This window comes from Drosophila novamexicana, unplaced genomic scaffold (assembly GCF_003285875.2).
Source record: "Drosophila novamexicana strain 15010-1031.04,08,12 unplaced genomic scaffold, DnovRS2.1 tig00000308-arrow-arrow-pilon, whole genome shotgun sequence".
Lineage (NCBI taxonomy): Eukaryota > Metazoa > Arthropoda > Insecta > Diptera > Drosophilidae > Drosophila > Drosophila novamexicana.
Window position 1 is genome coordinate 895,753 of NW_020824799.1, and position 23,039 is coordinate 918,791.

General features: G+C 39.1%; 4 protein-coding genes across 6 annotated transcripts in view; 2 read left to right on the forward strand and 2 right to left on the reverse strand.

Annotated features, from left to right (window-relative positions):
• Positions 1-23,039, forward strand: part of LOC115759537 (chromatin-remodeling ATPase INO80) — a 63,514-nt gene that overhangs the window by 36,801 nt on the left and 3,674 nt on the right. For 2 of the 3 annotated variants that reach the window (XM_030700488.1, XM_030700489.1), the window contains 4 exons: positions 6,076-6,234; positions 6,800-6,902; positions 7,509-7,639; positions 10,068-10,386. In XM_030700488.1, coding sequence (XP_030556348.1) covers positions 6,076-6,234; positions 6,800-6,902; positions 7,509-7,639; positions 10,068-10,386 — 712 coding nt within the window. Of the gene's footprint in view, positions 1-6,075; positions 6,235-6,799; positions 6,903-7,508; positions 7,640-10,067; positions 10,387-10,438; positions 10,520-23,039 lie in introns of those variants that run through there. The other variant, XM_030700491.1, reaches the window with a different exon arrangement.
• On the reverse strand, positions 825-2,810 carry LOC115759538 (putative serine protease K12H4.7). Its single transcript, XM_030700493.1, has 7 exons — positions 2,525-2,810; positions 2,272-2,453; positions 1,977-2,212; positions 1,692-1,923; positions 1,461-1,633; positions 1,115-1,405; positions 825-1,055 (listed from the first exon to the last, which is right to left on the reverse strand). The coding sequence occupies exons 1-7, from the start codon at positions 2,732-2,734 to the stop codon at positions 949-951; spliced, it is 1,431 nt and encodes a 476-aa protein (XP_030556353.1). The 5' UTR covers positions 2,735-2,810; the 3' UTR covers positions 825-948.
• LOC115759539 (putative serine protease K12H4.7) lies at positions 3,377-5,188 on the reverse strand. Its single transcript, XM_030700494.1, has 7 exons — positions 5,000-5,188; positions 4,745-4,926; positions 4,456-4,691; positions 4,199-4,397; positions 3,986-4,134; positions 3,642-3,929; positions 3,377-3,582 (listed from the first exon to the last, which is right to left on the reverse strand). Exons 1-7 carry the CDS (start codon positions 5,135-5,137, stop codon positions 3,440-3,442), a joined length of 1,335 nt encoding a protein of 444 aa, XP_030556354.1. The 5' UTR covers positions 5,138-5,188; the 3' UTR covers positions 3,377-3,439.
• On the forward strand, positions 19,208-20,202 carry LOC115759542. The gene has a single exon (XM_030700497.1). The coding sequence runs from the start codon at positions 19,344-19,346 to the stop codon at positions 20,112-20,114; it is 771 nt and encodes a 256-aa protein (XP_030556357.1). The 5' UTR covers positions 19,208-19,343; the 3' UTR covers positions 20,115-20,202.

The following is a 23,039-nucleotide window of genomic DNA, read 5'->3' on the forward strand; positions in this document are numbered from 1 at the left end:
TATTTCGCATGGCGACTTATTACAATTACTAATTTTATTTATAGCAGCAACTATTAGATTGTGGTTATCGCTTTAATAATGTTGCGTTAGCCACTCGCGAGCCAGCTAAGCAATACGCTCTTTTGAAGCAAGCATATGGGCAGTGTCATTGTCACTGATCGACTCATGGTGTGTAAAGGGAACTTGGTGCAAAATGGTTGGGCGGTGGAGCCTGAGTTGGGCGAGGTCTAATACCAGCCGTACTCGTTGCATAAAATATACATCAGGTCCCACCGCTCTTCTTAAGCTTACTGGGATAAATATTAACTTAAGATCAGAATTTTTGGCCATAATTTTCTGGTAAGAGACTTCAGTACGTAAAAAGTTCACAGATCGCGTAGAACAATGTCAGCAGAGCGATGACAAATTAATAGTGTGGCCCATAATCTCAATGTGTTCCAAGCTAACAGTGTAAAATGAGTTTTTAAGTGAGCCAACCAAGCGATCACGGCAGAGGATGGCTTTTGCCATAGTATCGATGTTCAATATAGACGAGCAGTCCATTGTTTTCCTTAGCCATATCATACATGTGTCCAGCTGCGGTGTGACCCTTGCTTATTTCCTATTCTCCACACAAGAATGTAAGCATAGGACCGGCCTTAAATAATACATATTTCAACGTATATCGCTGAAGATGCAAGATGAGCTCCATTGGAGCTCTACTTATACATGTTGCTAAGCTCAACAGCAAGTTATGAATTATGAATAATATCTACGTCAAGATTATTTCGCTAAAAAGTAAACAATGCCAATACACTATTTTCAAATCGTTGGTCGAATACCTTGCGGTGCTTTATCAGCTATACAATTCAATTCATTTCCAGAGCAATTTTGACGATCGCAATTGAATAAAGAACGCGAACTATTAGATTTAATTTTTTTTAAGGAAAACTTAAATTCATCAGATGTTTACTTCAGCCATTCGCGAACCAGTTCAGCAATGCGTTCTTTTGAGGCGCGCATTTCAGCAGTGTCATCGGCACTGATCGAACCGAAGTCTTTGCAGTGAGCATGTTCTGCGAATTAAATTATTTATCAAATATAATGCTTCCAATGTGTAAACTCATTAGTCCACCTGGTATAATGGTCGCTTGCGCCTCGTCCTGTATGCCCATTGCACGCCAGGGATCTAAATGACCATGTGTTAGGTAGACATTCTGCACATTTGGGGTCAGACCACCAAAGTTTTCATTTGTTTCAGCCACACGGCTCTCGATAAAGGAATTGGTAAACTGTGCGCCATAGAGATCGGCGCACATGGTTGTGTAAAATGTTACGGGGAACTTGGTACCGAATGGTTGAGCGGCGGATCCTGAGGTCTGATACCAGCCGTACTCGTTGCATGTCTGGTATATCCATTGACGCACTGAAAGATAATCATTTATTTGTAAGGAAATATATTTTCAAGAGTTCATACATACTTATATTTCCGGTGTACCTTGACTCCGAAAGTACGCCAATCATGGCATCATAACTAAGGTCGTGGCAGTTGCCACCGCTCTTTTCAAATTCGCTGAGAATGTAACTGCTTACTCCAACAAGATCGGAACTTTCAGCCATGATCTTCTGGCACACGCCCTCAATGTTTCCAGCACTGTGGCATAAATGACAATAAAATAACGATTTTTGCACCTGTGACGAACCATGCTTACTCATGAGTCTGGACGAGGCCAGCAAATATGTCGGAGATCTCACTAAAAAGTGTCCATATATCCAGATCGCTGTACACATCAAAACGTTCGCAAAGCTTCAGCAGAGCCTTGACCTCAGCTCCGCGTTTGCTAGCAATCATCGCTTCCATCTCGGCAATGCCCTTCTCAATGCGATTGTAACAGGCAGAACCGCCCATTAGGGCTATGGATTGTCCTGTAACCTCCTTGTACTCTAAGTAAATAGTGTGAAAAGACATTCTTAAGCAGAGGTAGAGTAAAACGTACCCACAAAGTTCATTTTGGCGAAGAGTGGAGCACTGGAAGCCCAGCCACCTACGACCAAATCGGGGTAGGTTTTCTTGAACCAAGTGACCATCGTTGCCGAGTAGGAGCCACCGACAATTATGACTTTGGAATCACTCAAGCCCTCATAGGTAGCCTTTTGGGTGGTTATAAAATGTGCCAGATCGGCCAAGGCCTGTTTTACATGCAAATATTGTATGTTTTCATTGGACAAATCGCTGAAAAACATTGAAATTCATTAAAAACGCTATTAAAACTCGTTTTATTTATCACTTACGGCAGTGGATGACTTTCGCCATAGTATCGATGTTCAGTGTAGGCCAGCAGTCCATTGTGCTCCTTGGCCATATCATACATGTGTCCAGCTGTGATGCGACCCGTGCTTATCTCCCATTCTCCACCCAAGAAAATGAACAAAGGTCCACCGGCTTTAAAGAATACATCGTTCAACATATATCGCTGAAGATACAAGTTTATAAATAAATAGATATAAGTTGGTTGGCACCGATTATATAACAAATGACGCATACCATTTGCCAGGTTCGTGTCTCGGACTCATCGAAGTGGTCTAACTTCTGCTCGATCCACAATGTTTGCACCTCATCTGCTCGATTCTGGTTTGCCGGCACAGGTGGCTCCCCGTGCAGTTTGTTGAATGTCCGCTGGAAGATATTCCCATTAGCCTGTACCAGGCCCAATGCTAGCAGCACAAGAGTTACTCCGACCAGGTGGTGTGGCATCGTTGTGGGTTGGACTTTTACTGTGGCTCAGGCACCATTCGAGCACCACTAATACGTGTTGCTTAGCTCAGCGGCAAATCTTATCACACACTTTTTAGGGTATTAATCTAGGTAAAGCAAATCGCACTAAAAGTTGTAAATAATACTAACGCATTCGTTTCAACTCGTTGGCCTACAACTTTGTGGAGCCCAGTGCCATGCAGTGCTTTATCAGTTCTATAAGTCGAGCCATTTTCAAAGCAATTGAAGTCGAGCGAATTTTATTTGAACGATTCACTCAAAGTATTTGCAGTCATTTCGACAAGCTGATAAGGGTTATCAAGAAGCTCTATTTTGTGTTTTACATCGATTTTAAGTAGATTATATACGGTTGATCTCAATCGATAGGCAATTGGTAGATTTTTTTTCTCGTTTACACGAACTTGTTTTTAATGATATCCTCACACTAAATTGACAAAAATGTAGGCCATTTGCTACCTTATATGCCCAATGGCCAAGACAATATATAACCTCAACCCTTGCCAAGGACTTAAACAAAGAATCCTGTTATTGAATTGACTGAATAATGAGTTCTAGTTTTTGATTTATGCCTGGGTTACCTAATATAAAGCTTTAATAAGGAAAGTTGTTCTTAACTTCAGATTTAGCATTTGACATTGTTTGTTTATATCTCACGTATTTTTACTTGATAGGACAAAATAAAAATTAACATTTTGTAAGTGTTTCGCGAGTGGTACCCCCGCCATTTATCCAGCTCTCAATTAGATCGAAACCTTTTTGCTTGGCAGCTGCAAGAGCGGGCGGATCATTTGGAGTGCGAGCTCGCAAATCATGGCAGTGAGCAATTCCTGCGTAGAATTCACGCGGATATTATAAAAACGAATTAAATATTTTAATCAATTCGTACCTGGTATAACAGTTGCGCATTCGTCAACTATACCAGCCCATCTCCAGGGATCATCTTCGGCTTTTGTGAAATAAATGTGATCAACATTGGGCTGAGTACCTCCGTATAGTGCGTTGATTTCATCAACTTTTTTACTTATATAGTCAATGGTAAATTTAGGACCAAAATCCTTTTTACACTGTGCAATTAGGGAGGAAAAAGGCTTCCTGTCACCGAAAGGCTGATGTTGTGAGCTTGTTGTTTGGAAGTTACCGAACTCATTGCAAGTTTGATAAAAATATTGACGGGCTGAAATGAGTATCTTACTAAATCCAATCATTAGTCATTTAAGAAAGCATATTTACATGAATGGTCCTCCGAAAATTCAATTTCATCCTTGCTACCCACTTCTGGTATTTTTGACCTGAGATGCTGTAGGACTAAACCGAATTTGACAATGTCATTGCTATCAACCGCAGTTATATTGCTGCATATTTTCTGGAACATGGATATGCTGAAAGAAGTGTTTATATTAATATACAGACTTTCGGATAAATAAATTATTTGATATGTCTCACTTGCGATGCTGCACATGAGTTGCTATTGTGTCATCCATGTTGCTATATTCGACAGTTAAGTTGAGTTGCTGAAGCAATGTATAAGTTTCATCGTTTGCTTTCTTATGTTTGAGGTAAGCTTTGGTGAAATGGTTAACTTGATCGTAACATGCATCTCCACCAATCTTGCGAATTGATTTACCAACGCTTACTAAAGCATCTACGTGAAAAAGAAAGGCTTCAGTCTCAAAGCAACTGTACGACTGTATAAACCAAACCAGAATAGTCTAATCTGTAGTAGAGCCCCGCGCAAGATGACCAGCCGCCGTCAATTAATTCAGGATAATCCTTCCGAAAATAGGCAACTATGCTTCCTGCATACGAGCATCCGAGAATGATGACCTTAGCGTTGGCTAGTCCGGGAACTGAGGTTTTTTGGTGCCTAACGAAATGGGCCAGATCAGCTAGGGCTTGCTTCATAGTCAAATATTGTAGATTCTCAGTGGTTAAATTTCTGTTGAACAAGTTGATTTAAATCACACTCTTTCTACATTCCGTATTACTCACTGTACTGGATGACTTTTGCCGTAGTAACGATGTTCGGTTTGAAACGCATAGGCATTGAACTTTTCAACCAATTCGTAGAACATGCCACACAATTCGCTGTTTACTGCTAAAGGCCATTCACCATTCACATTGATAAGGATGGGACCACCAGGCTTATAAAAAGTATCACTTTCCGAATAACGCTGAAATAAGTAAACAAATAAAATGTTAATTTACTAATTGAATATAAATGCTATAAACACTTTATTAACTTGCCATTTGCCATGTGCGCGTCTCGTTCTCATCGAAATGATCTAATTTCTGCTCGATCCATAGTTCCTTCTCAGTAAAATTGTCATTAAAACCCGTGGCTAATTGCGCAATGATCAGAATGATGAAGTGTTGTAGCTTCATTGCTCGATCTGATCCCTGATGAATAACGTCTACCGGCAACTGTCAACCGCTAAATGACAACTGTCTAACTGTTAGTTCAAAATGTGACTATAAATAGTCTAAGGTGCTTCAAACATTTAGCAAATGATACGGTTTTGAATATTAAAGGTGATGTCGATTATTTACACTTAGACCATAACGAATTAGTTACAATGAATTATAATAGTGAATAACTATTATACAAACATATGCATATATTCCAATATATACATAGACTAAATTAAATGGCACCAACAAATCTCTGCTGTTGTTTTTTTATTTCGCCTCCATTCAAATGAAATCCAGACTCTATCAAACGGAAATGGATTTTGGAAAGGGAAAAAGAAGAAATTTAAGAGCACACTACACGTGTTCTAAATTCAGTTCGATATAATTAGTTTCATCAGTGCCGGATGTGGCAATACAGAAGCAGCCGTTGAACCCTTCAAGAAGTGCTGCACACTTGCACTCTGCACACGTTTTAAATAAAAAGGTCCCTGCTCAATAATAGACAGCCGAAAACAGGAAAGGAATATAATTCGTAGCACGACAAATGGATTATTGAATAGTCGTACCAGCAATTAATATGCAGCGCTGGCAAAAGCGACATATCAAAAGGATAGCGAAAGGATGTGCATGTCGGATTTCTCATTTGCATATTCATTTAACCCGTACCAGCATTTTTAGGCACATCTCAAAGATTAGAAGACATACAAAATGTAGTATGTAGGTTTTCTTACATACATATTTTACTTCTTTAAAAATTCCAGTAAAAAAATAAATTATTAACATTTATAAAGCGGTGTTTACTCTGAACGGGCAGACTTATTTTGGTTTTAATTTAATTGAACTTAAAAAAAGAAAATAAATAAACAATATATTTAGAGGCCTAATTGTTTTCCATCCCTTTCTCCTTGTAGGTTATCTTCTACGATTCGGATTGGAATCCCACCGTTGACCAACAGGCCATGGATCGAGCGCATCGCCTGGGCCAAACCAAACAGGTGACAGTCTATCGACTCATCTGTAAGGGCACCATCGAGGAGCGAATTCTACAGCGGGCACGGGAAAAGAGCGAGGTAAGAAACCCACTCGGGCCCAGGAAACCGCAAAACTCTATTCAGCAAACTGAACAAAAACACGTCGCTTGGAGTTTCTGCTTTCTTTTGCCATATATTAGGCACGTGCGCGGACTTACCCCTGCCTGACTCGAAGTTGCATGTCGCATTGTTGCGCCTCATTCAAAATGCTAAATGAAACTCGAGGCGCACACATGAAACACTTGTACGAGATGCGCATTGTTGGGGCAGCTATAAAGACACGGGTAAACCGATACCGGAAATTAATTATACAATTGGTTAGGCGACATTTTGGTTACGCCTTTCAGTTCTCTTTAAAAAAAACCATTCAGGGTACATATTTGTTGTTGAGTTCTTTGCATTTATTAGTTTAATTGCCGAACTCTTGATTATCATATTAAAGTGCTTAGGCCGCCAGAACGGAAGCTAAGTAAGTCTATGCGCAGCCCCAGGCGCTACTCACTTCTACGTGTTTCATTTCATTTCCTGCGGCACTGCTCTTTCAATATTTTCGGCATATTTATTCATATTAGTAATATATTTTTTTTATTTATATTTTCTACAGATACAACGTATGGTTATAAGTGGCGGCAATTTCAAGCCCGACACACTCAAGCCCAAAGAGGTCGTCTCATTGCTCTTAGATGATGAGGAAATTGAAATGAAATGTAAGTTAGGTGTCGGTGCTTATTTATATCTCCATAGGTAAAGCTAGATTGATAGATTATTAATAAAGGAGTAAGGATATTTTAGATTAATAATTAAATAATAAGGTAAGGATATCTTTACTGCCTGCAGAAAGCCGAACCTATGCAAAGATTCAAGACGTTAGCTTTAAAATTGAGGAACTAGATCGCATAGCAACAGACAGATGGACAGATGGACATGGCTATATCAACTCGGCTTTTAGTGTGATGTTAATTATTAAAATTTTTAAGTCAAGTTCAAGTTTTACGGAATCATTCGAAAAGTAGAGTTAATCACTGCGGATATAGTAAAGTATTAAATATACACCTTAACCTAAATCAATTCCCTTAAATTAGCTTTATTTTAACTGAGTACCAAAGTCTTATATGTGAGGGACTAATTTTAAAGATTTCAAGGAAGAAATAAAGAATAATATGTATATATTTAATAGGGAATATGGGGTAAAGAATAAGGCACACTTCATAAATATTTACACTTATTTGATATTATAATTAAATAAAAAGTACATATATACTTAAGTTTATACGTAACAAAATGTAATTAACTCTATTTTGTTTGTTTAATAGATCGCCAGGAAGTCAAGCAGCAGGTAAAAGAAGATATATCCTCCTCCTCCTCCCCTATAACAACAGCAACCGCGAGAACATCAACGCCAGCTGCAACTGCGAGTGAACGTAAGCGACGCAGGCCAAATAAGGTGAGTAAATGGCCAAAAAAGGACAGCCACTAATTGTTTAATTAAAAGAGAAAGAGATATGCAAATCGAGATGCGTAAAACTAAAGACTTCCGGCCAAAAGCAGTTTTTATCTGAGGCATAAATCTCGTTCCTGCATTGCACTTTTACGCATGATCCGACTGGCTGTTAATGGCCACTTATTAGACCAAGTTTACACTTGTTACACGCGGCGACAGGTTCCGCAGTCTCAATGAAAGTAAATGATCTTTTAAGTGAAGTTCAAATTGCGACTCGGCCATATACAGCCACAGCAAAGGCGGGGGGTAAGTGAGACAGCTTTGAGTCTGGCTCTGGCTCTTTTGTTGTTCTTACTTGGGCACTGCATGGTGGTCATGGTCACGTGATTCATGCAACAACAACAAACGCAACAACAACAGCATCAGCAGCAGCAACAACGACAATTCAATTTGCTACAAGCCTCAACTTGTCTTGGTCTGTTACGTAGCGTGCTTTGAACTTGCTGCCAGCTTTGGGCATATTCGTAGTGGATCTGGTGCTGCTCCGGCTGCCTATATTCATTCATCCAAGTGTTGTGTTCCCTACATCCGTATACATATACAAATACATATACATACATATATACATATGTATAAAGCAAACACTTTGCTTTAACCAACTTGGCTCTTCTGTCCAAGTCTTGGAAAACAGTTTCAAGTGCCTTGTGCCATGGAGTCTTTAGTAGGCTTGTGGGGTGCTGGTCGGCTCTTTTCGTTTTGGTTTCGCTAAATGATTTTGTGCGTTCAATGGAACACTGATTATGGTCTGTTGCCTCTTTGTCTTTTCATTTCTCTCCGTTTTTGGTTAGTTCTACTCGTAGGTCTCTGCCTCTCCTACTTACGGTCTCCGTGCTTCTTTGCCTGAGAGGGGGGCGGCCTGCACTCAAGTTCATATACCACCACAATATACAGACGGCATATAAGTTTTTTAATGGCACGCAGCCATCTTTTTTCTGGTTCTTGTGGATTGCTTCTTCTGTTTGTGCATCTACATAGTCTGTCAATTGGAAGTTCGAGTTTCAATTTCTTGTACTTGGTTTAAGTTTGAGGTTAGCTAACATTGGCCATCGAGCGAAGCCAAGCGATACGTTTGAAACTGATTGCAGCACGTTTATGTCAAAGATATTTATTAAGTTTTTAACGGTTTCTTGCGGCCCAGTTAGGGGGTACTACTATATGCTCCATTGGTTTAAGTGGGTTGGCTTAAAATTTCGATGGCCTGCTTATGAAACCACGTGGAAAAGGAAATTAGAAGATTGTTAAATGCAATTTAGCTGTCATTGATCAAAAATATTTAAACTCCTTTCTTTCTTAGTTCAAGCTTTTGAATCCTATTTCAATTCTGCACTACGTTCTTTAATAAAGATCTTAACTTAGTATGAAGTATGCTCTCGCTCAAATCAATCCACTAAAAATCGGGCATACTGCAAAAAACCCGTCCGCTGCAAAAACTGGTGTCATATTTCAATTGGCCAACGGCCTAAAGGAAAACAATTTAAGTCGATCGACTAAATATACATTTAGTGGAATGATTAAAAATACATGCATTTTTTTTTGGGGGAATATTTAATTATTGTGGTCTTCACTTTGCTACCATTTTGTCTACAATTTTAACAAATTGGTTTTCGCGTTTTTCGTGGCTTTGAATGTATTGAGTGTCATGAGCGAAGGCATACTGTACTTCCTAAGCCCAATATTTGACCCTCTATAGCGCATTTGTAATGACGGTTAATGTGTTACTGAATATATAAAACTGGATTCCATTATCCAAGCTAAAAATTGTTTTCAAAGCTTTAATTTTAAACTGCAATAAATCAATATGCGCAAGTGCAAGTGGACAAAAACTTTGCCCGGGCAGAGCTGGGTTACATTATACATTTAAAACGCCTTTAACAGTATTCACAGTAAAAGCTGCTACTGTGCTGCCTATCAAGATAATTGCTATCGAAATCTGTGCAAATTTTATGCTAATTTTTTTACATTTACCCTAGTGCCGTGTTACGCCCTGAAGCATGGCCATTTTAGTCTTCTCCCCAGTGGCTAAAGCATTCCCGGCCCCATTTTAAGTAAGGCCAAAAATTGTATAGCGTCCTAGTCAGGAGCTGACCAACCCGACAGCACTAAGCAATAACTCAAGTCTCAGTTTGGCATGAATTATTTTAATGCTACACAAAAAAAAGAAAGAACAACAGAAGAACAACAAAAACAAGATCGGGGACTGGCATAAATTATAAGTGAAACATTTTTTGGACCAGTTGGTTAGGGTGGGTCGCACCGAAACGAATAGACAACGAGGCGATATTCGTTATCTTATTTCCGTTGCTCATAAAAATGCTAATTGTTTTTATTGCTACATCAGGAATTAAACACATTTTTATTATATTTGTCTTAGGAGGCTAATATGGGCGGAATTACGATTCCGGCAAATGAAGAAGATGGAGACCGATGCAGCTCAGCTGCCAAGCGCATCAAACAGGAGGTGGACGAGATCTCCATTGACGTAGCCATTGCCTCCTCCTCATCCAGCGCCGGCACTGATAGCAATAACCACCAAATCAGCCAAGAGACTTATGTGCCCGGTGCGATGCGTGTGCAGAAACAAGCACAGCAGCAACATCATCAGCAGCCACAACTTGACGACGATTCCGATAATGAGGCTTTGGTAGTGGATGGTGATAGTCCGACAGCGATGTCCCAAACAGAATCGACGAGTAAGTACCATGCGTTACAATTTAATGATATCAACATTATTTTAAGACCTAGTTAAAGAAGGGATTTAACTGAACAGAAGTTTATGCTAAGCCCATCTGTATTAACAGATCTAATTGCTCTATAGAATCTTAAAAATGTGGCTTTACCTGTAATGTATGTAATATATGTATGGTATGTAAGCTACATTTTAATATCGACTATTATCGATTGCATTGTATTACGTGGGACAACATTGATAATGACCCTATCTATTTACTTTATAGGGTCGAATATGCTTCATTCGGCCTGTTACATACTTTTGTACAAAAGCATTATACCCTTTTTGGCCATTTTTAATGGGTTCAGTTCATAAGAAAGTATCGCCTTGTTAACCTGACGAGGCGAGATGCCCCACCTTTTTCCAATGAGCAGCAACGTCCAAGTCAAAGCGCTGCATTCGACGCCTTCGTGGATTTTCGGCCTGCATATGTTACATCATATGCTCAAATTCTTAACATATTCCAATCACTTTATAATTAATAATTCAAACTATTTGGCAATAACGAGCGATTGCTAAGGCGCACAGAGCGAGACAGCATGTGCTTAGCAGAATGTGGTCTACCAGCTGAACAAGTTGGCCCAAACAACTTGGCCTGTTTGTTGTTATAAGTTGCAAATTATATGTGGGATGTGCAACAGCAGCAGCAACATAAATCTATGATTGCAGCTAGCTGGCCAGCCTAAAACGACGCATGCATTCGATTTGCATTCAAAAAATGTTGCTTAATTTCAAATTTGTTTAACAATTAACAAACCGTATGTACAAGGGACGTTGAAAAGTAGGCAACACGGCTTAACAAAAAAAAAGAAAACAAACTGATGTTCAATCGCGACAAGTGCAACGTCAACTGATTCGACCCGTTGTTAAAGCCAAATTTGCTGGACAACAACAACAACAACAGCAGCAGCAGCAGCAGCATGCCGAATGTAACCTGTCTGTCTAGCTTGGCCATTTGCCCGACCGCCTAACTATTTGCCTAGCTAACTGCCTCACAGATGGGTTTCCAATTCGATTCACGGAATAGCTGGAGCAAACGCAACTAATTTTGTCTATCGTAATCATTGCCATACCCTGTATTCAAACAATGTGGGTATAAATGTGTATTATACTAGTTGGGCAAATATATATGCAAACATATCATTTCGTAGGTTTAGGTGAAGCCGTGAAAATGAGACATAAAGCCCGAAAGAATAGTTAGCATTGTTTAAACATCGAAGCTAATCTCATACATATAGCCTGTAAAATTATTTAAAAGAAATTAAGCTTAACCAAACCCAATTAAAGTTGTGTAAAAAACTAAACGACGAAAGGTTCAAGAAGCTTTTCGACGCACATATTTATTACTATGCGAATGTGTAGTCAATTTTTTGCCAGGGATGGATTTTTTAATATTATGTTTAGGCTCTGTCTTTTATCGAGTGCATGTGTTTTTTTTTTTTCTTATGCTGGGCTTCAGTTTTAACTTACAATTTTCAGCAAAAGCTTCTATGAAATAAGTCTGGAGATCGCTCAAAACAATTAAACATTTGATTTGATTACACTAAAACGGGGTACTGGGTATTTACTACTCGAGTCTGCGTAACTGTAACATTTTCACTTGTGGCTGTTGCTTTTTGCCTTTGTTACTGGCTGTCGTTGATAACGTTGTCATTTGTATTGGCCACCGTTTTTGTTAAGCATTTGCTATACACGTACGCAACCCAATTTAATATCACTCGTTGCCTGGAAATTGTTGCTGCCAGTTGATTATGTTCCCCAATGGAGCTCGCTTGTCAGTCAGCCAGCCAGTTAGTCAGTCGCACAGTTGTTGGCTGTTTGTGTTTTTCGGCCTATTGATTTGGCTGTTACTTGTTTGCTTGGCTTATGCATTAAAATGCCACAAAAAACGAGGTGCTCATAAATATTTTTTATATGCCATTTCTTTGGTTTTTGCTTGCGGCTCTGCAGGGCTTGGCAAATGGAAACATCTAATTTAATCAGTGGCTTCACGTGCTGTGGCTACATAAATTGTAGCTACATTTGCAGTTTCAAGTTTTCTTTTCTCTCTTTTTTGATTTTGTAACTTTTTTCTAGACATTTATGTACTGTTTATTATGAGCCATCATGAGAAACTGTCATAATAGGCGACATTAACCAATTTCTCGTAAATCTATACGAACAATTTTGAATACTAAAAATTTCCTTGTTCAAGTCAATGACAACATAAAAATTAAAGTTAAAAACTATCAACAATAAATGATCGTTTACTATTTGGGGACCTATTCACAGTACGATTTTTGATTTACTGATGTATTTATTTGATTTTCAGTCCAGGTCATATAAAATTTCACAAATCGTGAAAATTCAATAGAATTAATAAAATTTAATTTTACGAAAAATTGTTGGAATAATTGAATAAGTTTAATAGTTTAAATATATCGAAATTGTTTAATTGCTAGTAATGTCATGGGCAAAGTATAATGAATGTGGCATTCTCTTAAATTATTTTCATTCCAACTGTATTTATACAATTATACCACTTCCTCCAGTTTTTGCCCAACCCTATCCACGAGTTCATCCAATTAAGCGTGCCTCACGCACTAGACACTACTTGAAAGTTAAAGCATTTGCTTTACAAGCATGTTTTACTTAACTGCATTCCATTGCCAAGCACTTGATGGAGTACATAACAACGGATTCATCAGTGTTTCGTTTTCCTCTGTCTATGGCACATTTTACCACAGTTAATTTTATGCGGCAGGATTTTTTAATGTTTCTCGCTTCTCCGCTGCATTTTTGCGCTATTTGCTGTTTCTGAGGTTGTAAACAATTTTTTCCCATTTTTCCGGCAACGTCGCTTGAAATGTGGGTTAATTTTACAATACAGGTGGAAGTCCACAAATCATCCGGCCAGTTACTTAGGTAGGTTTCCAAGTAGTTGGCAGTTAGTAGTAGCAACGCGCGAGGCATTCAAATTGCAATTCCATTTTAATGCTTGTATTGTGTAATAAAGCCGAGTAAACAATTTTTTAATTGATTTTCATTTAAAACATTTCGTTTTCAAACGAACGGACGCGTGCCAACAGCTTTCGATTTGATTGTGAAAGATACTTTCGCAAAGAGTCAATTAGCGAATCAGCAGATACTTATTATTCAGGCACCGCCCATTCGAAAAATGTGACACAGCCCGTATTCATTATTCATTAGATATATCATAGATCCTTGTCCACTTTGTCAGTGCTGCTTGTGATACATATAAATAATTAAAGAAACAGTTGTAAACAAGGTGCAAAACTCCCAAAGAACATGACAACAGCAACAATAATATAAACAGCAACAATTTAAGCTACAAAAGCAGCAGAAATATCGTAAAGAAAAAAATGTATCTCATAGAATACACGTTAGCCATGAGATACAATTACGTTGAAATCTTGGCAGCGAATCAAAACTGCGAACAAAAACGCTGATTGGCCACAAAAATTCACACAGCTTACAAATAATTACAAAATGCGCTTCGATTGCATGTGAAAAAAAAAATAAATAAAAACAAGTAAAAACCGTTTCTGGTCGACAGACCGAATATTATATACCCTTTTAGGTTTGGTTTAAATGTCTTAAAAACCAAACTAATTTTTCATAAAAAAAAACTAAACCCGATCAGATTAAAATTTACCAGCACTATACTTTTGACCGATCGTTCGTACGGTAGATAAGATATATATTGTTTCCTTGTTGATAAGTTGTAATTATACATTAAACAATAGCAATGTTTTTATTTTACGACAGATATATGATATAGTAGGCCGATCCTGCCGATTCCGACATATGTAAAGTTTAGAGACTTGTTTACGAGATAGTCAGACGGAATATATATACTTAACAGGTCCGGAGATGTCTTCTATGCGTTACACATTACATGACAAAGTTATAACACACTTCACAAGGGTATAGAAAGACAAGAGCCAAAAAAAACTTCTCAAATGCCAATCCCAAGGCATACGAAAAATGTGCGTTTTGCTGAGCTTTTATAAGAATTAACAATAAATTGCATAGGCTCGTTTGCTAATGGTTGTTCACTATTGTTGTTGTAGTTTTATTGTTGTTGATTTTCTAAACTGGCGCTGGCGCATAAATTTACACCTTATTGGCCCCCATAGCGCCCAGAGCGAGTACGTGCCCGGCCAGCACCCAGCACAAACTCGCAGACTCGTTTCCACGAATACCAGTGAGTGTGTGTAGATGGATCACGGATCAGATTGGCAGTCGCAGTCGCCACTTGTCTATTTGATTTAAAACTTTATAATTAAAGTGGTTTTGACTTAAATTGGTTAATCATATTTATACTTGAAGTATTCCAACAGAGAGTCATGCACAAAAAAGTAAATGAATAATATTCAAGCGTAAATGAATTGAGATTTCAGAAGAATTTGCTTTTGGAATTGCTGTGCTGTGAATATGCGAGCATACTTAATTTAAATCCGAGAATTTTGTCGACCCGCTGAATTTGTGAAGCAATGCCGTTTGTATAATGATAAGTTCATTTTCTAAAACTGGTTTTAAGCAAAACATTAATTAAAGTCGATTGGTTGAGGCTTTAAAATTCAGCAAGAAAGCAGTATGGGTCTGCCCAAAGATTGTTGACAGAGGAATTCCAGTCTTTTGCTGCTGAATACAGCAGTGATGAGTATTAGACTAATATGAAATGTATATGTTTTGTTCCAAAGCAGCTGTTTGAAATAATATATATGAAATTTTCAAGAATGAGCATACATTTTCAAAGTTGTCGTCGCCGATATTCGAAATAGGCTGAACGCTTCCGCATAAATTGCGGTTAACCTAACATAAATTGGATCTTAATTCCGGATACTTTTTCGTATAGCCTGTTCCTGTAAAGTGGCTTAATAAGGTGAAATATGATAATGAATTGAAGAAGTCTTCTCCGAACCTATAGAACATATTTTTGAATTAATTCCAACTGCTATCTTGATCTTGCCACCACTCTGAAGATATAAAATTGATATTCGGTATATCTGCATTTCCAACGAATAGTTGCACAATTTCTACGAAAAGATTTAACGGTTCAAAGACTTTTTGAAACCATCGAAATAATATAACGTGGATTCCCGTTGGATTCCCGTGTTATTCATGTTTTATTTTTTGGTCACCATAGATATCATTTTATGTAAAAATAAGCAGCTGAAATTTATAAATGTTTGAACCTCGTCCCGTATGTTATTCGCCCACATTTAAGCACAATGTAAACGGCTCAATCACGATGCACTGCATCGGAGGAGCATCGGAAATCCATGTTGGCAACACGCATTCGAGGTCATAACCCAATTCCTTTTGTGGTCGATTGTCCGAACTGGTCTGGCACTGGTACTGGTAGTACTCGTACTCGAACTTGGTGCTGTTTTATCATCAATAGCAGCTGTAAGTATTTCCCGAATGCCATGGCCATCCATTACTGAAGCTTTGACCGTTGCTTCTTGGTCTTCGGTCTCTGGTCGGTCGATGCCCAATTGAAATTCGGTGCGCATTGCAATTGATCGCACTTTTTGCCTTGTGATTGTGCGAGTACCTTTCTAACGTTGTCGTCGTTGTCGTCGTCTTCTGGCCCGTTGGCATTGTCGCCCATCTTCATTATCATCCATGCTGCCGCGTGTTGCATTTGATGATGTGCATCGCCGCCGCCGCCGCTAGCAGAATGCAACAACGTTGCCTTCATGTCGCCACCATCGCCGTCGTCATTGTTGTTCTTGTTGTTGTTGTCGTTCGTTGTTTGTTGGTTACCGTTGTCATGATTTGTTGTCGCCAGTTTCTAACCTGGTCAAACCACGATTTTGTCTGCTTTTCTAACTTGGTTTGAATTGCTTTTGCTTTCGTGGTAGTAGCCAGTCTTGTTGCTTAAAGAATTTTAATAATGCCTAAGGTTTTTTCTTGTACCCCTTGAGCATTTCCGGTTTGTTTGCCTACTGCCGGAACTGTCCCTCTAAGGACAAACTGGCCAGGTTCAAAGTCATCAATCTGAGTGCGGCTGTAGCTCGTACTCGACCGCAGAGTGCTCATAACATGTGTGAAATTGACACCACATATGCCATTGACTGGCCCTGGCGGCGGAAACAAAAGCAATTTTACGCTACATTTGCTTAATGATACAACCCTCGATACGAAGAGGCAGCTGTTCTTTTCGAGTTTCTGGAGCTGTAAAAAGAAGTACTTGAGAGCAACTCGCCAAGAACTAAAAAGAAACTGCCCTTTTATGAATTAAGGATATAATAAGCATGTATCGATTATAAGTAGAGTAGCTGGTGTTACTGGCTTTCTTCCGCAAAAACGAAATAATCAGTTCTTATAGGTTGAAAGATGATTTCCATACAGACTTGAATTCTACATTTTTCACCCGTGGGGGTGGATTTCTTGAAATGGTTTGCATTGAATACATGGTTTAATACTTGCTTCTATTCTTACCCGCATTCTATTTAGAAATATAGCCATCCGTGCGTTAAATGCTTTAAGTTACTAAAAATATTTCATCATGTTAAGGTCCCTCTCTACTGGCTTTTTCAGTATTTTCAACAAAATGCAAACGTGTTTAAACATAGTTCGAATGTGCAGGCCTTCTAAATTTGTTTAAAATTGTCGATTTTATTTGAATAAAAATTAGTTTTTTCGGCACACTACGATACACTAAATTTGTTGTGTAAAATGGACAGCAGATGGGCCCGTTGGGAGGAGTGGGTGGAACGTAATGCGAAGCCTAAGAATAATTTCTCAGTGCCCCAATTGCCCCAACCACCGACGCGTTGGCAAAAGCCTGGACCAATGGATCGACAACAGTGGATTGATTTTCACAAATGGGCCAAGGTAAATGCGTGTCCACTGCAGCAGCAACCCAAACGAAAGCCACGATCAACACCGGCATCGACACCAAATTTGAAACCGGATCGATTGACTCCGATTTCGCCTTTGGTTTTTATTTATGTTGCATCCGAATTGCAAGCCGAGAGGGATAAAAAAAGAGAAATCATAGAAAATATCGAAAACCTAAGTCAGCCGAAATACAAACGGGAAAAGTATTCACCGCCACCCAAAAGGGAGCATCCGTATCGGCCGCAGCTCCCCTATCGGCCACCACCGAAACCGGAGCGTGGACGGCCCACGGAGAAGCCAAAAGTGCCGTGCTGTTTTCAGCACGAAGAACTAAAGTTAAATTTCTGGTCAAATTTGCGTTTTAAAATTTCCCCACAAGCACTAAAAGCCAAGCCTTCGAAAAAAGTTGTTCAACTGGCCAAACCGCGAACGTATCCACCTAAACTACATTGTCCATTGCCGCCGAATAAGGATGAGAAGATACCCAAGCGCAAGAAGATGTCTGCGAAGCAATGGAGGGATCATCTCATGCGCCTGGATTTTCTTTCTCAGCCAAATCCCCGTGTCCTGGCCGATTTAGCTCTCTCCTTTCCTGATTTGATAGTAGGTGCTGGCTTGCAAGTAGGGTGTTTATGTAAATACTGTGGTTGCCCAACGGGTAAACCAGTGTACTACGATTTGGTGGATGAATGAACTATATCAGGATACGTTCATTCCTCCAGCAAATCGTTGTTCAAAGGATCATGGCACATAAGCAGTTATTTGTTGAAATTAAACGTTAAAATTCACAGTCAATAATATTCTACAAAAATTTGGTATATTTTATTCAAAATTTATTTAAAGTATTTACGGGATATCACGTACCACGATACTTAACTGGAACGAAAGAATGAAATAATAGGTGGGTGTATTTGTAAAAAATGCTACTGATAGGAATGATCATTGAACCGAACCGACTCGAGCCCAGAATTTAAGTTTTATTAACCATTAAACGTAGCTTAAATCGAATTAGTTTTATAAAGTACAGCAAAAACTAATCCAGAATCAAGACGGTTTGATTCAAAAGCCATTGATATTGTGCTGAAGTACTTCCTTTAAAAATTAAAAAAAAAAAAAAACAAAAATGAATCAAGCCAAAATCTCACTATAATCTGCATTAATTCGATCCGCAAATAGCATCGTCAAATATTTGGTAAGGATTTGCGCTCATATTCGGAAGTTTTTATACACATCTTCAGATAGCGATAGTTTTTGTTAGAACACAACGTTTTTCCACAGAGAGTATTTTCATTTGTAATGTACATTGCATTGAGAGATTTATGTTGTAATCCTTAGGGAGCAATCGGATGAAAATAGACTCCTGGATTAAGCAATTTTATTTTTTAGCTACTGTTAAGGTTGTGTGACAGATCAGAATTTTAGAATTTTACATAGACAAGTTTTTCTTATAATCGATAGTCGGACGAAAACTTTTCATTTTTAATTGGCTGCATTTGGTGACTTATTTAATATGTTTATGTATGATTTTGATTAGGCCTGCAATTTTTTTTAATTTCTCTCCAATATATTTCAATATTACCCCCGCAGAAAACAGATACCAATTGAAAATGTGCCCAAATAGATATTAAATAATATTGTAGATTGTCTGGCCTTCACCTTTCTCTTTGTAAAAACATTTTGAGTTGTTCATTCCAATCTCGAGTCAGTCGGTCGGTTGCAAAGGTAAAGAGTTTTTTAAAGTAGACCATGCGGAACTTTTGTGCATACACGAGTTGTAGATGTGTGTTCCTTAAAGCAAGAACTCTAGTAGATGACGAAAGGCGTGTCATTAGAAAATTCAATATAGCCGGCCGAGATCCAGCAAAATGTCAGTGTTTTTAAACTTTTTTAAAGCATGCGTTGTATAGCTGGCTAGCTATCAAACCTTTTCATTCTTTCTATAAGCCTCTAGAAAAAAACATCTGCTCAAAGGCGAAAAAAAAAAAATTATTTTAAAATCTGAAGTTCAAAGTTTCAAGCTCTAGTCATTCATTATTATTCAATTGAAAACTCTGATTTGTCAAAATGAGCTTTACCAATGAAGATGGCGAAGCGGAAGACAAGAAGTTAGTTGAGGAAGAGGACAAACCTCTGCCTTCATGGGTTGAGTGGTGCGAGCGCAATGCTCAACCCATAAAGCGGTGCATACCGAGAGAGCAGCGCGAACTGACGCGTTGGCAGAAGGCGGGACCTATGAAAAAAAAGGAGTGGAAAAAATTCTTTGAGTGGGCTTTGCAAAATGCAATGCCAAAGGAACCTCCGCAGGTCGAAGTGCCTATTCCTTGCCTGGAAAAATACTTGCCCTGTGGCCGTGAAAAACGCAAAATGGATATGGACTCTTTGGAAGAGAGCATGGAGAAGTTGTCCAAGCCACTTGAGCGTAAAATGACTCCAAAGCACGTGTACCAGCCTCGATTCTACGCCTATTCCCCGGTCATTGTATGGGGCAAGCCTCCACACCATGACAAAGGTCGACCATTTCGCCCACCCTTCGTACCCTGTTGTTTTCCCAATGATGATATAGAGGACGAATTCTGGGCCAATTTGCGTTTTCCAGTGCGGCCGTCCGCGCTCAAGGCGCGCCCCACGGCTCGTATCCTTAGTTTGGCCAAGCCGCACATAATGCCGCCAAATCCGCCTCATTGTCCCATTCCAAAAAAGGCGCCGGCTCCACTGGAAGTGCCGCCACCGAAGCGAAAGAAGTTCACACCACGTGGCTGGCGCTTACACCAAATACGCTTGATCTACCTCTCCAAGCCCGTGTCCAGACCAGAGTTCGAATATTTCTATATGTGAATATGTGAATCAATATGACCCTTTTTCGGTACTAAAAATTCACTGTATGTAGTTTTAGGCTTGTATTAAAAAATGTATTTAACCAACCTCAACGTTTTAAATTATCTTGAATTACGAATACAATTTGCAATCTTCAAATGCAGTAAACTGACTAAGCAAAGTCGCTAAAAAATTAACAATTTCACACTGATAAAAATTGCAATTTGTATTCTTAACGGCTTAAACAGTAGCCACTGCCACAGCCGGAGCCACACTCGCAGTCGCATTCACAGTCGCAGTAGAAGTCACATAAGTAATCCAAGCGCCCAAATCTGCCCAAGCCCAAGATGCACTTAGTCATGGCAGGCGCATTAGAGTCTCACAGTCAAAGGTGAGCTGCCGCTGAGAACGGCATTGTGCTTCAATAGCCTTCGCTCCTCCGCCTACTCCTGCTCTTCCTTCGTTACCTTCTGCGCCGACTGGCTGCCAGCTCCAAATTGCTGTTTATCAAGCGTAACAAACATGCGTCACATTGACTTTAGCTGGCCGGGCTAGGATCAAGGTTCACAAATGATCATCAGTCAAATCAATTAGATAATTGAATGAATGATTTGTAAAATCCGATTATATGCGCTCTTCCTTACACACAGAGTACCTTATAAAAATAAATGATTGTGAGTGTGTGTGTGTGTATAGCTGTGTGTTTGCATAAGTCCGAATATCTTGTCTTGCCTTCTGCCCGCTCTTTCGTGCTGAGCGTGCATTATGTACAGACTCTCAGAACAGCTAAACACAATTGCATAACACGAAACTTTAACTTTATAAGAAACACAAATAAATAACTGCAACTAAAAATCGATTGCAGAGAAAATATATAAAACGTAACATTTACCAAAAAAACATTGTTTTCTACATGATAAAGTAATCCGATGTTAAATAGAATTTTGCTCATATCACTAACCATGTTTCTTGGTTAGTGCTCATATGCTGGAAGTAGGAGTAGAAATGCTGGGCTTACTTAAGATATAAGATAACCAATATTGAGCTGAGCCAGCCTGCAACAGAAAGAAATACCTAAAGTACAGCTGAGGAACCAGTGCAACTCAACTAACCAACCAACGGGCCAGAGTACTTCATTTTCCATTTTTCTTAAAATTTTCCCGCGCCAGGGTGATAACTGGTCGAGTGAAATATGGTAAAAAGCGAAACTTTAGACAATTTTGTGTTTTCACCGCAATGCCACGTCGCCAAACGACAGTTGACCGAAATACATGGCTAAAGCAGCAGCAACAGCTACAGCAATCAAAATAACGAATTGCCCAAATAATATAACAAATTCATGGCTTGTGTTTGGTAAAGGATTGCCTTGGATTGAATATTATTGATAAAACTTATGCCACAGACAGGCAGATAGACAGGCAGGCAGGCATGCGATTCAATAATTTGGCACTCATTCTTGATTTTTGGCGCAGGTGTAACAACAATCGAAGCGATAGGCTGGCATCGAGTTCTAGAGTCTCTTATTAAAAATTTCCCAAGTTGGCTGCCAAAGTTGTAGACAATTCCACAAAGGGGCCAAGCAACTGATGGTACCAACTGTTGTTGTCTGCATCCTATGATGATGATGATGATGGCGATGATAATGATGATGAGGATGGTTATGATGATCACTCGACTGACGAGACTATGTCGATCATGACTGGGCCAACCAGAGACGACGATGATGGCGAAGTTGATTGGGGATTGTGAAATGTGATGATGTTGCTGCACTTGTGGTGCATACCAAAATAGCTAGCGCCAGGCAATGTCGCCATTGCGACAGCAACAGCAACAACAACAACAACAACAACAACATGAGTAACAACAACAGAATCAACAAGCACATTGTTGCCATCGGTAGTTGTTGCTGAGAGTTGCCTACTAAAGCCCGTCTCTGGGATTCTTTGTTGACTTTGTTTTATTTATTCAATTTACAGTTAACTTAAGTTAAGCAAAGTAAAAGGGAGATATACCAAAAAACATGAAAACCAAACAAATAAAAATTGTCTCCCATACGTACCTATGTACATGATGTACACTCAACCTCTTTTAGCTGGAATAGACAAATAATATATGCACACATTCACATTTGGATTCACATTCACATTCGTATTCGTATTCGCATTCGCATTCGAATTGCTTGTCCTGTTGTTCTTGAACCCTGTGAGATACCAAAATGTTTCGACTGGTTCTTTGGCTCGAATACGCGATTGCACCCTGGCTAAAAAATGTATCAGGTTAATACGAATATGGGCATGACACACATTACGTGTAGGCAGCTGCCACATCTCTGGCGACATCTGAGTGGGTGATATGGGAGGAGAAAGTGATGAACAAATGTCAAGCCATATAACACGAATCAGGGATAATTGAATTTTGAAGTAAGCCGCAAAGAGCGGCAGAAAAAAGCTATAATCTCATTAAACGGCTTACATCTGGAGCATTTGTCTACTATATATGTTCAATTGTACTACATTCGTTTGCTATTTACTTGGGTGATTATTGATCTTTATGAGAAATTATATTTTGTGCGGTCCGGCCTGGTCCGACATATGTATTGCCTGCAACAGAAAGACATAACTTTGCATAAAAGCAGGCAGGCGGACATGGTTATATCAACGCCGCTGTTAATATTGATCAAAAAATATATATATTATCGGCCCGAACATGTCTCCTGCATTAGCCTTCAGCGGTTAAACAATAAGTTACTTCCAAATTTATTCAAGGAAATGCTATACGAGAACACATATACTAGGTTTGGTGTATCTACAGTTTATAGTCTTTGAGTTATGTTAAAAAAAAACGAAAATTATCGATATGCAAAGAGGAGAGAATATATAAAAACTCACACATGGCTAGATCGGCCCAGCTTCTCGTCCTGCTTAAATAATATTTGCCTTTAAACTC